This window comes from Erinaceus europaeus, chromosome 13, assembly GCF_950295315.1.
Source record: "Erinaceus europaeus chromosome 13, mEriEur2.1, whole genome shotgun sequence".
Taxonomy (NCBI): domain Eukaryota; kingdom Metazoa; phylum Chordata; class Mammalia; order Eulipotyphla; family Erinaceidae; genus Erinaceus; species Erinaceus europaeus.
The window spans coordinates 59,933,509-59,946,949 of NC_080174.1; the positions used below are offsets into that span (position 1 = coordinate 59,933,509).

Sequence of the window (13,441 nt, forward strand, 5' to 3'; positions counted from 1 at the left end):
AGACTCGTCGCGGTCGGGAACACACCCTCCGATTGGCATGTGCCACCGTCCCTAAGCAGAGAGTAGGGGTGTCTGTTATTTGCACTGAGGAAATTTTGCTAAAAAATAGTTGCTGAGTGTCGTCAGATACAAATATGTTGATTCAACGATCTATGTAAAACATTTCTTTCCAACAGACCGTGGAAACTATGCGGACTTAATCTTCTGTTTCATCAGCGCATCTCGCACTCTTCCCTACAACGTTGACTGGAGCCGTCCTAACCGCTGACCTTTTCAAGATGGCCGTCTGCGACTGCCGCTCTCGGGCTTGCGCACCTCCCCAAGATGGCGGCGCCCGAGGCCTGGCGCGCCCGGAGTTGCTGGTTCTGTGAGGTAGCGGCGGCAAAGACCATGGAGGCCACGTCCCGGGAGGCGGCGCCAGCGAAGAGCTCGGCCTCGGGCCCCAGCGCTCCCCCCGCCCTGTTCGAGCTGTGCGGGCGGGCGGTGAGCGCCCATATGGGGGTTCTGGAGAGCGGGGTGTGGGGTAAGTGACTGGGTGAGGGGCTACCGCTGGCAACGGGCGGAGGCGGCCCCGCGGCCGGAGGGCGCGGGGGGCGAGGCCGAGAGGCCCGGGGCAAGGCCCAGCCCGGGGCGCTAGTGATCAGACCATTGCACCTCGGAGCGTGAATTCCGTGACTGGCCGGGCTGGACAGAGCGGGGATGGGCAGCAGACCGACAGGTGGACCCGCGCCGCGGCCTGACTGGGGGGCGCGGGGGGCGAGGCCAGGAGGCCGGGTCAGAAGCAGACAGGGCCCGGCCGAGTGATGCTGGACTGTGTCGGCAGCCGGCACGGGACTGACACTCGGGCTGGGCCGGTGCCGGGATGTCTCGGACATCGAGTTGGCGGGCGAGGATGGCTCTGCTGCTGGGGGGCGGCGGCCGAGGGCGGGAGGCCCGGCGAAGGCGAGGAGGCCAGGCCCGGAGCCCCTAACCTGACTGACGGCCTCGGGCCTCCGCTGTCTGCCTGTCACTCCGCGGGCGCCGGCGCTCGGGCCGCCAAGCCTGGTGCAGTCAAGGGCGAGGGCAGTCGAGCGGGTTGGACCCCGAGCGTCGGGGGTCGGGGGGAGGCCGCAGGGCCCCGGGCGCCGAGGCCCATCTGATCGCCCAGGACTGAAGGGAGTGGACCGACGCCCGGGGCCTGCGTTGCGGGGGTGATAGCGCGCCCGGGCCCCTTGGGTGGGCCTGAACGCCTAGAAGAGCCCGGCAGCTGTGAAGGGAGGCCGGGAGCGGGTCAGCAGTCGAGGGAGGCTCCGAAGACGGACGGACGGGCGGGAAGGGCCGAGGAGGCCCCAAGCGGGGTGATGTCCCCGGGGATCCTGGCCTGGGAGGGGGCGCCGCCACCCGGAGGCCTTGGCCCGAGTGGAGTGGAGAGAGGCCCCGGGCCTGAAGTCGGGCGGGACGGATGGGACGGACCTCGGTGCACCGAGCGTGCACGGCTGAGCCGCTGAAGCAGGAGGCCTGGGCCCCTGGATCAAGGGCGGGCGAGTAGCGGAGCCGGGGAGGCCTGGAGCCGGATGGGCCCCGGAGGCCTGGCCGTGCACCGGGACAGCGCAGCACCTGCCCGGGAGAGCCAGGGCCGGGCCGGTGAGAGCTGATAGAGTCAGGACTAATCATCGGTTACGAGGTTGTGAGAACTGAATAGTGAGTGAGGGAAAGAGCAAAGGGAAGACTGGAGAATAAGCCTAACAGCGCAGGGGACTCGGGAGGCCTGGGGCCTGACAGACTGGTGTTGTGAGGACATGGGGTCCTGAGGCCAGGAGATGGCAGGCCCAATGGAGAGCCCGCGGAAGGGGAAGCCCGGGGTGTCCCCAGAGGAGGCCTGGGCCTTGGGTAGGGAGTTCTAGAACAAGTCGGGGCGGGGTGGGTCTTTGCCAGGAGCAAGGTCCTAGTAGAATTAGCAGTGAGACCCAAGTCCTCCTAGCTTGGGGGTTCCGGTTACGCCTTGAGGGGTAGATATGGAGAAATTGTTCTGGAATCTGGGGGGTTGGACCTCCAGAGATCAGCCCAAAGGCTGTGCAGTGATCCGTGAGGCCCAGGGATATAGGTAGGCCTTGGGGAAGTGGTGGTGGGACACTGACCCTGTATAGGCCCGAGTGTCTTCCTATAGTGAGGGAAGACTTAGAAATTTTTGGCCTGACCTGGGAAGGGACTGTGAATGTCCTCTGCCAAGAACTGAGATGAGATGGGCCAGGCAGGCCCATGGGGAATGGGAGAAAAGTCACAGTAGAGCCAGGCAGGGGGTTCAGAAAAGTTATGGGGAATAGGGGGAAAAAAACAGAGAATCTGGCTAGATGAGCCTGGAGCTTCTACGTTGCCAAATGTGGCGAGGAGGGAGAAGGACTAGTTGTGGAGCCCCAAACTGGGAAGGGGACATATTAAAGGTGTAAGTTGGAAAGAATGAAGAAAGAGCCTGCCTCGGAAATTCTGCAGAAAGGAGTTTATGAAAAATGAGGCATAAGAATTCCTGTGATTATGAGAGGGGATGCCTAAATAGAGGGGACTAGATTGGAAAAACAGGGAGGAAGAACTCCATTAGGCCTAGCTGAAGTAAGCAGTCAGAAAATGCTGAATCAAGTTTAGGCCTCTTATAAGGGTCAACTAGTGGCCTGGGAGATAGTGCTATGGATAAAGCCTTAAACTCAAGCATGAGCTCCCAAATAAAATTCCCTGCGTTGGGTATGTCAGAGTGGTAGTCTAGTTGCTTTTTTGATTGTTTAAGAGGCCTACTAAGCAGGGTTATTTTGAAGGGAGGTTTCTGTGTAGACGAATAGCCAGGAAAGGCTTTCTGGAGGTGGTAGTAGACTAACTTTCCTTTGAAAAGGGAGGGGGATACAAAGTGATTAGAAGCAGCTAGAAAAAATATTATGAGGAAATTTTTTCGTTTTTTTTTTTTTTTTTGCCTCCAGGGTTATTGCTGGGGCTCCATGCCTGTACTATGAATCTACTGCTCCTGGGGGCATTTTTTTCCCATTTTGTTGCCGTGCTTGTTGTAGTTGTTATTGTTGTCATAACTGTTGTCATTGGATAGGACGGAGAGAAATGGAGAGGGGAAGGGAAGACATGGAGGAAAGACAGATACCTGTAGACCCGCCAAGGGACCTCCTGCAAAGTGACCTCCTGCAGGTGGGGAGCCCAAGGCTTGAAACGGTATCCCTGCGTGGGCCCTTGCGCCCTATGCCATGTGTGCTCAACCCGCTCTGCCACCTCCCGACTCCTTTGAGGAAACTTGAATAGGTGACTTATACCTTGAATGCCAGGATACGGAGCTTCGACTTTAACTTGTATGCTATACAACATCTACAAACGTACAATAACATAAGGACTTATTTCATTCAGCAAGTACTTTGAATACTTAGGATGTGCAAATTATGTTAGACTCTTGGATGTCAGTATTTAGTTATCCCACAAATAAAAAGGAAATTTTTTATTTCCTTTTTATTTCTATTTCCTGGGGAAATAGGTCATCTGGTAGAGCACAGAGCTGTCATGCTCCTGGTTTGGTACTGTTTTCTAAGATGAAACACACATGCAATCTCTCTCTCTTCAATATGAAATAAATAAAATAAAATAAGGTAATAAAAAATAAACCAGGGGGTCGGGCGGTGGCGCAGTGGGTTAAGCGCACGTGGCGCAAAGCTCAGGGACCAGCATAAGGATCCCGATTCGAGCCCCCTGCAGGGGAGTCGCTTCACGGGCGGTGAAGCAGGTTGGCAGGTGTCTATCTTTCTCTCCCCCTCTCTCTGTCTTCCCCTCCTCTCTCCATTTCTCTCTGTCCTATCCAACAACAAAGCAACGTCAACAATGGCAATAATAACCGCAATGAGGCTGCAACAACTAGGGCAACAAAAAGGGGGAAAAAATGGCCTCCAGGAGCGGTGGATTCATGGTGCAGGCACCGAGCCCAGCAATAACCCTGGAGGAGAAAAGAAAAAAATAATAATAATAATAAACCAGCACACCCAGATGAGTGCACGTTAGTATGCACAAGGACCCAGGTTCAAGCCCTTGGCCCTCACTTATAGGAAGAAAACTTCACAAGTGGTTAAGTAGTACTACAGGTGTGTCTCTGTCTCTCCCTCTATCCTCCTTACCTCTCAATTTCTCTCTGTCCAAAAGAAAAATAGGCCACCAGGAACAGTAGATTCATCATGCAGGCACGGAGCCCCAGTGGTAACTTTGGTGGCAATGAGAAAAAAATGGGGGGTGGGAGGTGACTCTGGAATGAAAGTTATATAAGGCTTTCCTTGGATAACTTTAACTTGTTCTTGGCAAGACAGAGATGCTATTAACAGAGTAATAGTAAGAGCCAACATTTGGTGAAATTATTATGGCCACAGGCATGGTCTTAAACAGCTAACAAGCATGATCTGTAATCACCACAACATAGGTAAATATATGAAATAGGAATTATCTTGGTTTTAAAACTGAAGAGACTGGGACTGGTGAAATAGCTTACTTGTCTCATGTGCTGCTTTGCCATGTGCAAGACCTAGTGTTAAGCCCAGTTCCCACCTCACTGGAGGAAGTTTAGATGCTATGATCTGTTACACTCTGTGCTTCTCTATCTCTAAACAATATGTTAAATAATAACATGTTTTTACATGTTAGGTACATGTAAAAAGTATTTTAGTGTAGTTACTATGTGAGAAGCAAAGTTTGAAAATTAAATTGAAGAAACTGAGACTTAAATACATTAGTTTACTTGTCTGGGGGAAATAACTAGTAGAATATCAGACTTTCACACCTGAATTCCTAGGTCAGTTTCCAGCACTACATGTACTGGGGTGGTGTTCTAGCTTGTCTCTCTCCTCACTACCTCATGTGAAACTCTTACATGGAATAAATTGTTTTTTAAAATAATAATTTTTAAGAGACATTAGTTTGCTCAGGGACACAATTATCTAACTCAAGAGATTAAGTGCTAGACTAGGGAGACAGCATAATGGTTATACAAAAGACTTTCATGAGTAAGGCTCTGAGGCCACAGGTTCAGTCCCCAACATCACCAGAAACCACAGCTGAGCAGTGTTTGGTCTTTCTCTCTGTAGCTTTTGTGCTCGTTCTCTCTCTCTCTCTGATTAAAATAAAATAAAAAACATGTTAGAGAGAGAGAGATTTCTGAGGCTCCAAAGCCCAAGGTTCAATCCCTTATACCACAGTAAGCCAGAAGCCAGAGAGAGAGAGAGAGAGAGGAGACTAAGTCATGTCCCACCCTCCCCCTGTCATAATGTTCCCATTTAGTGTAGGGGCTCAAACTCAGGTACTATAAAGGGCAAGGCAGGGACCTTATAGGGTGACATACTCTATAGCACATATTGCAGTGTACAAGGACCCAGGTTCAAGTCCCTGGTCCTGCAGGGAGGAAACTTCATTATTATACATGTGTATGGGGGGGGGGACAAAAGAGATAAATTTAAAGTATAGAACCTAGTTATTTTATCGTTCATAGAAAAGTACTAACAGTGGTTAAGGGCATAGTGAAACCCAAAGGTTGTCAAACAGGAAGACTAGGAATAGAATTTTTAAAAGGCTTAATAGGGGGCTTGGTGGTGGTGGTGTACCTGGTTGAGTGCACATATTACCAAGCGGAAGGGTTTAAGACCCTGCTCCCCACCTGCAGAGGAGACACTTCACCGGTGGTGAAGCAGGTCTGCAGGTGTCTCTCTTTCTGTCTCCCCCTACCCCTCTCAATTTCTCCTGTACTATCTAATAAAAAAGGGAGGGGGTGGCTACTGGGAGTGGTGGATTCATAGTGCCTGCACCAAGCCCAGGCAATAACCCTGGTTCAAGAAAAAAAAAGACTTAATAATGGACACATGATACTTAAAAGATGAGCAGCAGATACACTGAAAGAAGGACATTTCTGGTGGAGGAAATAGCACAACAAAGGTACAGAGGCCTTGTTATCTGCATGAAAACATATTAGGTACAGGTAAAAAGTATTTTAGTGTGGTTAATGTATGGGAAGCAAAGCAGGGAGTTGGAAAGACTTTTTTTTTTTTTTGTTCCCAGAGCTTCACTGTATTTTATTTACTCTTTCATTGAATAGAGACAAAACTGAGATGGGGGGGGAGCAAACACACTGGTGAGCTAGCTAGCTCTAGGAATACCTACAATACTGCTTCACCATTTGTGAAACTTTTCCCCACCCCATCCCACAGTTGGGGACCAGGCACTTGAACCCTGTAAGATATGTAACAACCAGTGGCCAGGCGGAAGGATCTGGGTTCAAGCCCCTGGTCCCCACCTGCAGGGGGAAAGCTTCACGCATGGTAAAGCAGGTCTGCAGGTCTCTCTTTCTCTCTCCCCAACTCTTATTTCCCCCTTCCCTCACAATTTCTCTCTGTCTCTATTCAAAATAAATAAAGATTAAAGAATTTAAAAAAAAGCTGTTTAAAACATATAGCAACCGAGTGCACTGCCCACGCCCTGAAAGGGTTGTTTTAATGGCAAATATTTAGCAACACTTTTAAAATGCAGAATGGTTCATTATGCTTAGGCAGAAATGAACAGCACCTAACTGAGCATATTAGTTTTCTTTATAGAACACTCTCACCCTTGAAGATGAGCAACCCCCTAGAATTCTAGCTACTAAATAAATGACTGAAATAAGTGGGCCAGACTTTGAATGAAATACTTAACTTGGGGGGGGGCAGTGAGACAGAGAAGCAGAGAGAAAGAGAGAGACATTACAGCACCAAAGGTTCCTTCAATGCAGTGGGGGCCAGGCTCAAACCTGGGTTGTATACATGGCAAAGCAGCACACTCTCCAAGTAAGCTACTTTTTTTTAAAAAGTTTTTATTTATGGGCAGCAAGGATGACAAAGAGAGTCAGAGTACCACTCTGGTATGTGCCATGCCAGGAATCAAACTCAAGCCCTCATGCTTGAGAATCCAACAATTTATCCATTGAGCTACCTCCTGCAGTGTTTATGTTAGATTTTATAGGTTCCATTTATCAAATTATATTTTCAATTTATTTATTGGGGGGGGCAAGCAGTAGCACAGTGGGTTAAGCGCCCATGGTGCAAAGTTCAAGGACCGGCATAGGGATCCCAGTTCAAGCCCCTGGCTCCCCACCTGCAGGGGGGTAGTTTCACGAGTGGTAAAACAGGTCTGCAGGTGTCTTTCCTACAGATATCTTTCCTCCTCTCTGCTGTCCCCTCCTCTCTCAATTTCTCTCTGTCCTATCCAACAACAACAGCTATAACAACAATAACAACTAAAACAAGGGCAACAGAGTGGGGAAAATGGTCTCCAGGAGCAGTGGATACATAGTGCAGGCACTGAGCCCAAGTGATAACCCTGGAGGCAAAAAAATAAAAATAAATTTATTTATTTTGGATAGAGATAGAAATTGGGGGTGGTGGTGGCACACTTGGTTGAGTACACATATTACAATATGCAAGGACCCGGATTTAAGCCCCTGGTCCCATTTGCAATTTTAAAAAAGAGAGAAAGAAATTGAGAGAGAAGAGGGAGATAGAAACCTACAGCACTTTTTACCACTTACGAAGCTTCCACCTTGCCTGGTGGGCACTGGGGACTTGAACCTGGGTCTTTGTGCATTATAATGTTTTTACTAGGTGGGCCCCTTTCATTTATTAAATTATGTAAGCTGTTTTCCTTTTTTTTTTTTCTCTCTCTCTCTATTGGGATTGTGGTTTACAGTGGACAGTAAAATACAGCAGTTGGTACACATGTAACATTTCTCAGTTTTCCACATAACACTTTAGCCCCTCCACCTAAGTCCTCTTCTGCCATCATACTCCAGGACTTGAACACTCCCCCCCACCCCAGAATCCTTTACTTTGGTGCATTACACCAACTTCAGTCCAAATTCTGCTTTGTGTTGTCCCTTTTGTTCTTAATTTATTGTTGTTCTTACTTTTTAACTTATATCTGTGAATGAGATCACTCCATATTCATCCTTCTCTTTCTTGCTTATCTCAACATGATTCCTTCAAACTTCAGTCAAAATGAGGTGATTAAGGTGAATTCACCGCTTTTTGATAACTGAGTAGTATTCCATTGTATATGTATGTGTATATACACCACAACTTACTCAACCACTCATCTGTTGTTGGACACTTAGGTTGCTTCCAGGTTTCTGTTATCCTAATAAAATAACTAGTCTTTGAACTTCTGTAATATAAAGGTAAAATTTGTGTTTTGGTTTTTGTAGCCCTCCCAGGCCCAATACTGCAAAGCATCTTACCACTGCTCAATATATATTACTTGGAGAGGATTGAGGAAACTGCCCTCAAGAAAGGTAAGTGTCTTTCTCTTTCTTAGTGGTTATAACAAAGCAACATCATGTTTTCCAGGTAAATATTATACTCAATGACTGCATAGAACTTTCTGCTTTTCTTTTTATGTGTAAATGCTAAGGTAGGTATCAAACCCAGGATTTCATCCATGCATGGTTTGTGCTCTACCACTGAACTATATCCTTGACCCCAGAGCTTCATGCTTTTCAGGAAATGTCCTCAATTCACTTTGTATGTGTATATGTAATTTTAATGAGAGAAAGACACACTAGAACACTGTTCATCTCTGGTTTATGGTAGTGCTAGGGATTGAACATGGGACCTTGGAGCCTCAGGCATGAGAGTCTTTTTGCATAACCATTATTTTATCTACCCCTGCCTAGAAAGTTTTTTTTGCATAACCATTATGCTATCTCCCCAACCTCTCAGATTTACTTCTTTTTTAAAGTTTCATTTTTCTTCTTTTTATAATCTTTTATTTATTTATTTATGATTAGATAAGAGAAAGACAGAAATTGGAGTGGGGTAAAGAGGGAAAGAGATAGAGAGACACCTGCAGCCCTCCTTCACCACTCATGAAGCATTCTTCTTACAGGTAGGGACCAGGGACCTGAACTCAGATCCTTGCACATTGTAATGAGTGCACTCAATCAGGTGCACCACTGCCTGGTCCCTCACATTTACGTATCTGATTGATTGCTCACATTATTTTGTAAAACAGCAAACAAATATGATACCTAATATGCTAATAAAAATGAGACCACAGGAAAACTACAATTAAAAGCAAATCCAGTTTAGATTCCAGATCTTCAAGTTTAGGGTTTTTTTTCTTTGTTTGTTTTGTTTTTTTAATTACTATGCTGCTCCCAGGTTCCCAATTAAATATATTTAACACTAACTTGTATCTAACTAACCCTGATGTACCAACAAGACCTGTCTGGTACTTTACTGGAGAAATTCATTTAATCTTTTCAGCAACCCCATGAAATAGCTATTATTAGTTACATTATAGAGAGAAGGAAACAAAAATATGGAAAAAATAGTAACTTGCTCAAGGTCATACAGCTAAAATGTGATTTGCTGATATTCAGACCTAAGCAATTTATCTTTAGAGCCAGTGTTCTGCCTTTTTGTTCCAGTGAGCCCAAAGAACATTAAGATTGATACACTTCACTGGGGCAAGGGAGATAGAATAATGGTTATGCAAAAAGACTTTCATGCCTTTATGCCTGGGGCTTCAAAATCCTAGGTTCAATACAACCACCACCACCACCACACCACACCACACCACACCACACCATAAACCACACCACCATAAACCAGAACTAAGCAGTGCTTTGTTGAAAAACAAACTAATGGGGGCTGGGCGGTAGCACAGCTGGTTAAGCGCAATGACCTGCGTAAGGATCCCGGTTTTAGCCCCGGGTTCCCCAATTCCAGGGGAGTTGCTTCACAGGCAGTGAAGCATGTCTGCAGGTGTCTGTCTTTCTCTCCCCCTCTGCCTTCCCCTCCTCTCTTGATTTCTTTGTGTCCTATCTAACAACAACAGTAACAGCAAAACAACAACATTGGGGGGGAAATGGCTCCAAGAGCAGTGGATTCGTAGTGTAGGCACCAAGGCCCAGCAACAACCCTGGAGGCCAAAAAGAAAAGAAAAGAACAAACAGCATGTATTACACTGATGGTATCCACACAGCAGCCAAGTAAATGTAATATTTCTCTCTACAGGCCTCTCAACTCAGGCCATCTGGCGCCGACTATGGGATGAACTGATGAAAACCAGACCTTCCAGTTTGGAAGTAAGTTAATGCACCAGTTTGAAGTCTGACCTGACTTTGTACAAGCAGGAATAGCACACAAACATGAGTACTCATAAAGTACAGGAGTTGAATGAATTTGGGAGGAGGACTCATGGCTTGTCACAAGGTTCTTTCCCAGTTTGCATTTGTTATTGATTTGCTTACCATGTTTACAGGTGACACAAAGCAGGGAAAGGTAGTGATCAATGAATGGCAGAGCCCGGATTCAGAGTTCTTGACAGGACTGGAGCAGTGTTCAAACCTAACAAGATGAAATTTAACAGAATAAACTTCACTTGAGTTTCAAAAATGCCAATGGCATAGCCTCAGAGAAGGGAGTAAAAGGCTCTGACTTAGAAATAGCTTATATCAAAGCCACTAAGGTGGTTTAGTTGACCTGTGTTAAAGTCACTCATAATGACTGTACCCTATATGCTGTGTGCACTAATGTAAATGACTGAAGGACAAGGGGAATTGGAGCCCTCCTGGCTCTACAGTGGCTAGACTTCCCCTAGAATATAGAGAAAGAAGTCAAAACCAGGTTGGGGTGATAGCAATAATAGCTGTGCAAAAAGCTTTTGTATCTGAGGCTACAAGGTCTCAGGTTCAAACCCCAGCACCACCATAAGCCACAGGTGAGCTATGTTCTGATAAAAGTAAATAAATAAAATAAAAAAGTCAAAACTACATTATGTGAGTCACATTTGGAAGTGTTTTTCCTGTAAAAAGAGAAGACTTGGGGAACATGAACTGTTTTGAAATATTTGAATGGTTGTCACATGGAAGAGGGATTAATAGATGTGCAGAAGCTAACTGAGCTTTTTTATTACACTAAATGCAGAATATATAAACTCTGAGCTTACTGATAACAAAGTAAACTAATTGGAAGAACAATAAGCTTCCCATCACTAAATATTCAAATAATCTGGATAACTACTTGACACAAGGCTATTGTAGAATAATGTCAACATTTTAAGAGGAGCTGGAGAAGATAACCTTTAGGGCTTCTTTTAGTCTTGACATTCTATTATTGCTTAGTTTAGATATAACACTCATTTAAGCAAAAATTATTTACTATTTCAGAATTGAATGATAAGTTGAATAAACATTTTATTAAACCATACCACATAACAAGTCTTATGCTATATACTGGAAGTACATAGCCCTTAGTCTTTTTTTTTTAACTTTTTTTTTCTTTATTGGGGAATTAATGTGTTACATTCAACAGTAAATACAATAGTTTGTAACTTTTTTTTTTTTAATCTTTATTTGTTGGATAGAGACAGTGAGAAATTGAGAGGGAAGGGGGGGTAATAGAGTGGGAGAGAGAGAGAGACAGAGACACCTGCAGCATTGCTTCACCACTTGTGAAGCTTTCCCCCTGCAGGTGGGGACTAGGGGCTCGAACCTGGGTCCTTGCGCACTGTAACGTGCGCTCAACCAGGTGCGCCACCACCTGGCCCCCATAGCCCTTAGTCTTGAGGTACTACCCATAGTGGGCAAACCTACAAATATGTCTAATAGGACAGATGCTGTGAGAGAGTAACAAAGAGGTTGAAGAAGAAAGCAAGAAAAGTCTTTCCCAGGAATTAATATTTAAATGTGGCTTTCTATGGTGAATAAGACCAAATGACAAGAAAACAAATTTATACCAGGAATTGGAGGTTTTTTGGGAAATACATAAGGTTCAGTAACACTCAGTCTTATATCCTTCAGCTTTTCTACTTTCACATCTGGATGCAACTCCTGGAGTTCAGTATAAAATTTGGTTGGGGGATAGCATAATGGTTATGCAAAAATGCCTTCATGCCTGAGGCATCAAAGGTCCCAGTTTCAGTCCTCAGTACCACCAAAGCCTGAGCTGAGCAGTGCTCTGGTTTAAAAAAAAAAAGGGAAAAAGGAACATGAGATTTATTTTATTCCAGTGTTTCCCAAGTAGCATGGTTGATTAGCAGTGATAGAAATTATAATGATTATTATCATTATTATTTTAGAGACAGAGATGCAAAAAAAGGGGAAAGAAACCACAGCACCAAAGCTTCCTTCAGTGTGGTGAGGCCACGCTCTAACCTAGGTCGTGCACATAGAAAGGCAGTGCACTATCCCAATGAGCAGCTTGGTTGGGCCAGTGATGGAGATTGTAATAGTCTTCTTTTCCAGTATTTTCTCAAAGTTCATGGAAAAGACATTTTTATTTAATCTTTTTGTAGTGCCACAGCCTTGCATATGTGGATTCCACTGCTCCAAAGTCAATTTTTTCGTTCTTTTTATTTCAGAGAGGGAGAGATACTACAGCACTGCTCCACCATTGTGGAGCTTCCCCCTGTGCAGTGGTGCTCCCACATGATTGTGTGCATAATAAGGCATATGTCCTCTCAGGTGAGTGATCTCCTGGCCCCATCTTTCTCTTTCATCTTTTATTTTAGAGATAGAAGTTGACAGAAAAGGGGAGATAGGGAGAGAAAATGAGGAATGCCTGCAGCAATGCTAAACCCTCCTGTAAGTGGGGACTTGAACCACTATCCTTGAACACTATATCTTGTGTGCTCTACCAGATGGGCTAATGCACCCACCCACCCCCCCTTTATAAGATTTATTTATGAGAGAGGAGGAGTGAGAGAAGTGTAGTATCTCTTTGGCTTATGTGATTCCAGGTCTCTGACACTGGACTTTATGCTCAAGAGTCCAAGACTTTATTGATTGGGTCACCTCCTGGGCCCCCATCCTGTTTTCTTAGAGCATTTCAAAACACTTAGAATAACTCAGGCTTAGTAGCCTACACAGAGATCCTGACTTGGAGCATATCTATTCCAGAAGGTGTCTTCTGCTTTCCACCTGAGTAACAGTGATCTTCATTCATCATTCAAAAGCACTTACACTGTGCGTTGGTGTTACAGTGGTGAGCATAGCTGCCTTCCAAAAGCACTGAGTTCCTTCTCAGTTCCAGGCACCATACAAGGTCCTAAAGATACAAAATTGTACATGATATATGTATCTCCTAACTGCTTATAAAGAAATATTTCAAACTGGATACTAGTAGTGTGGATTGATAAAGAGAGCTATAGAATAAAATATTCTGAGGACAGATTAATGGGGAAATAGATTTTTAGCAAATGGTTATCTAGTAATTGGTTAGCCACTTGGGAAAAATTAAATTAGGGCTTCACTTTAAAATATATCCAGAATGTGTATGCATATATATATATATATATATATGATTAAATTATTAAAATAAAATAAAATATAAAGAATTTACAGAATAAGGACGGTGTGCCAGGAGGTCACACAATGGATAAATTGTTGGACTCTCAAACATGAGATCCCAAGTTTGAT

The 13,441-nt window shown here is 45.2% G+C and overlaps 1 protein-coding gene across 3 annotated transcripts in view; it reads left to right on the top strand.

The window, feature by feature from the left end:
* Positions 1–29: 29 nt before the first annotated feature.
* LRRC41 (leucine rich repeat containing 41) overlaps positions 30–13,441 on the top strand; it is a 29,334-nt gene continuing 15,922 nt past the window's right edge. Inside the window, exons 1-3 of one of the 3 annotated variants that reach the window (XM_007521370.2) lie at positions 30–523; positions 8,225–8,311; positions 10,038–10,108. In XM_007521370.2, the coding sequence (XP_007521432.1) occupies positions 325–523; positions 8,225–8,311; positions 10,038–10,108 (357 nt within the window). In that variant the 5' untranslated portion in view covers positions 30–324. The remainder of the gene's footprint in view (positions 524–8,224; positions 8,312–10,037; positions 10,109–13,441) is intronic. The other 2 variants (XM_060205957.1, XM_060205956.1) reach the window with 2 other exon arrangements.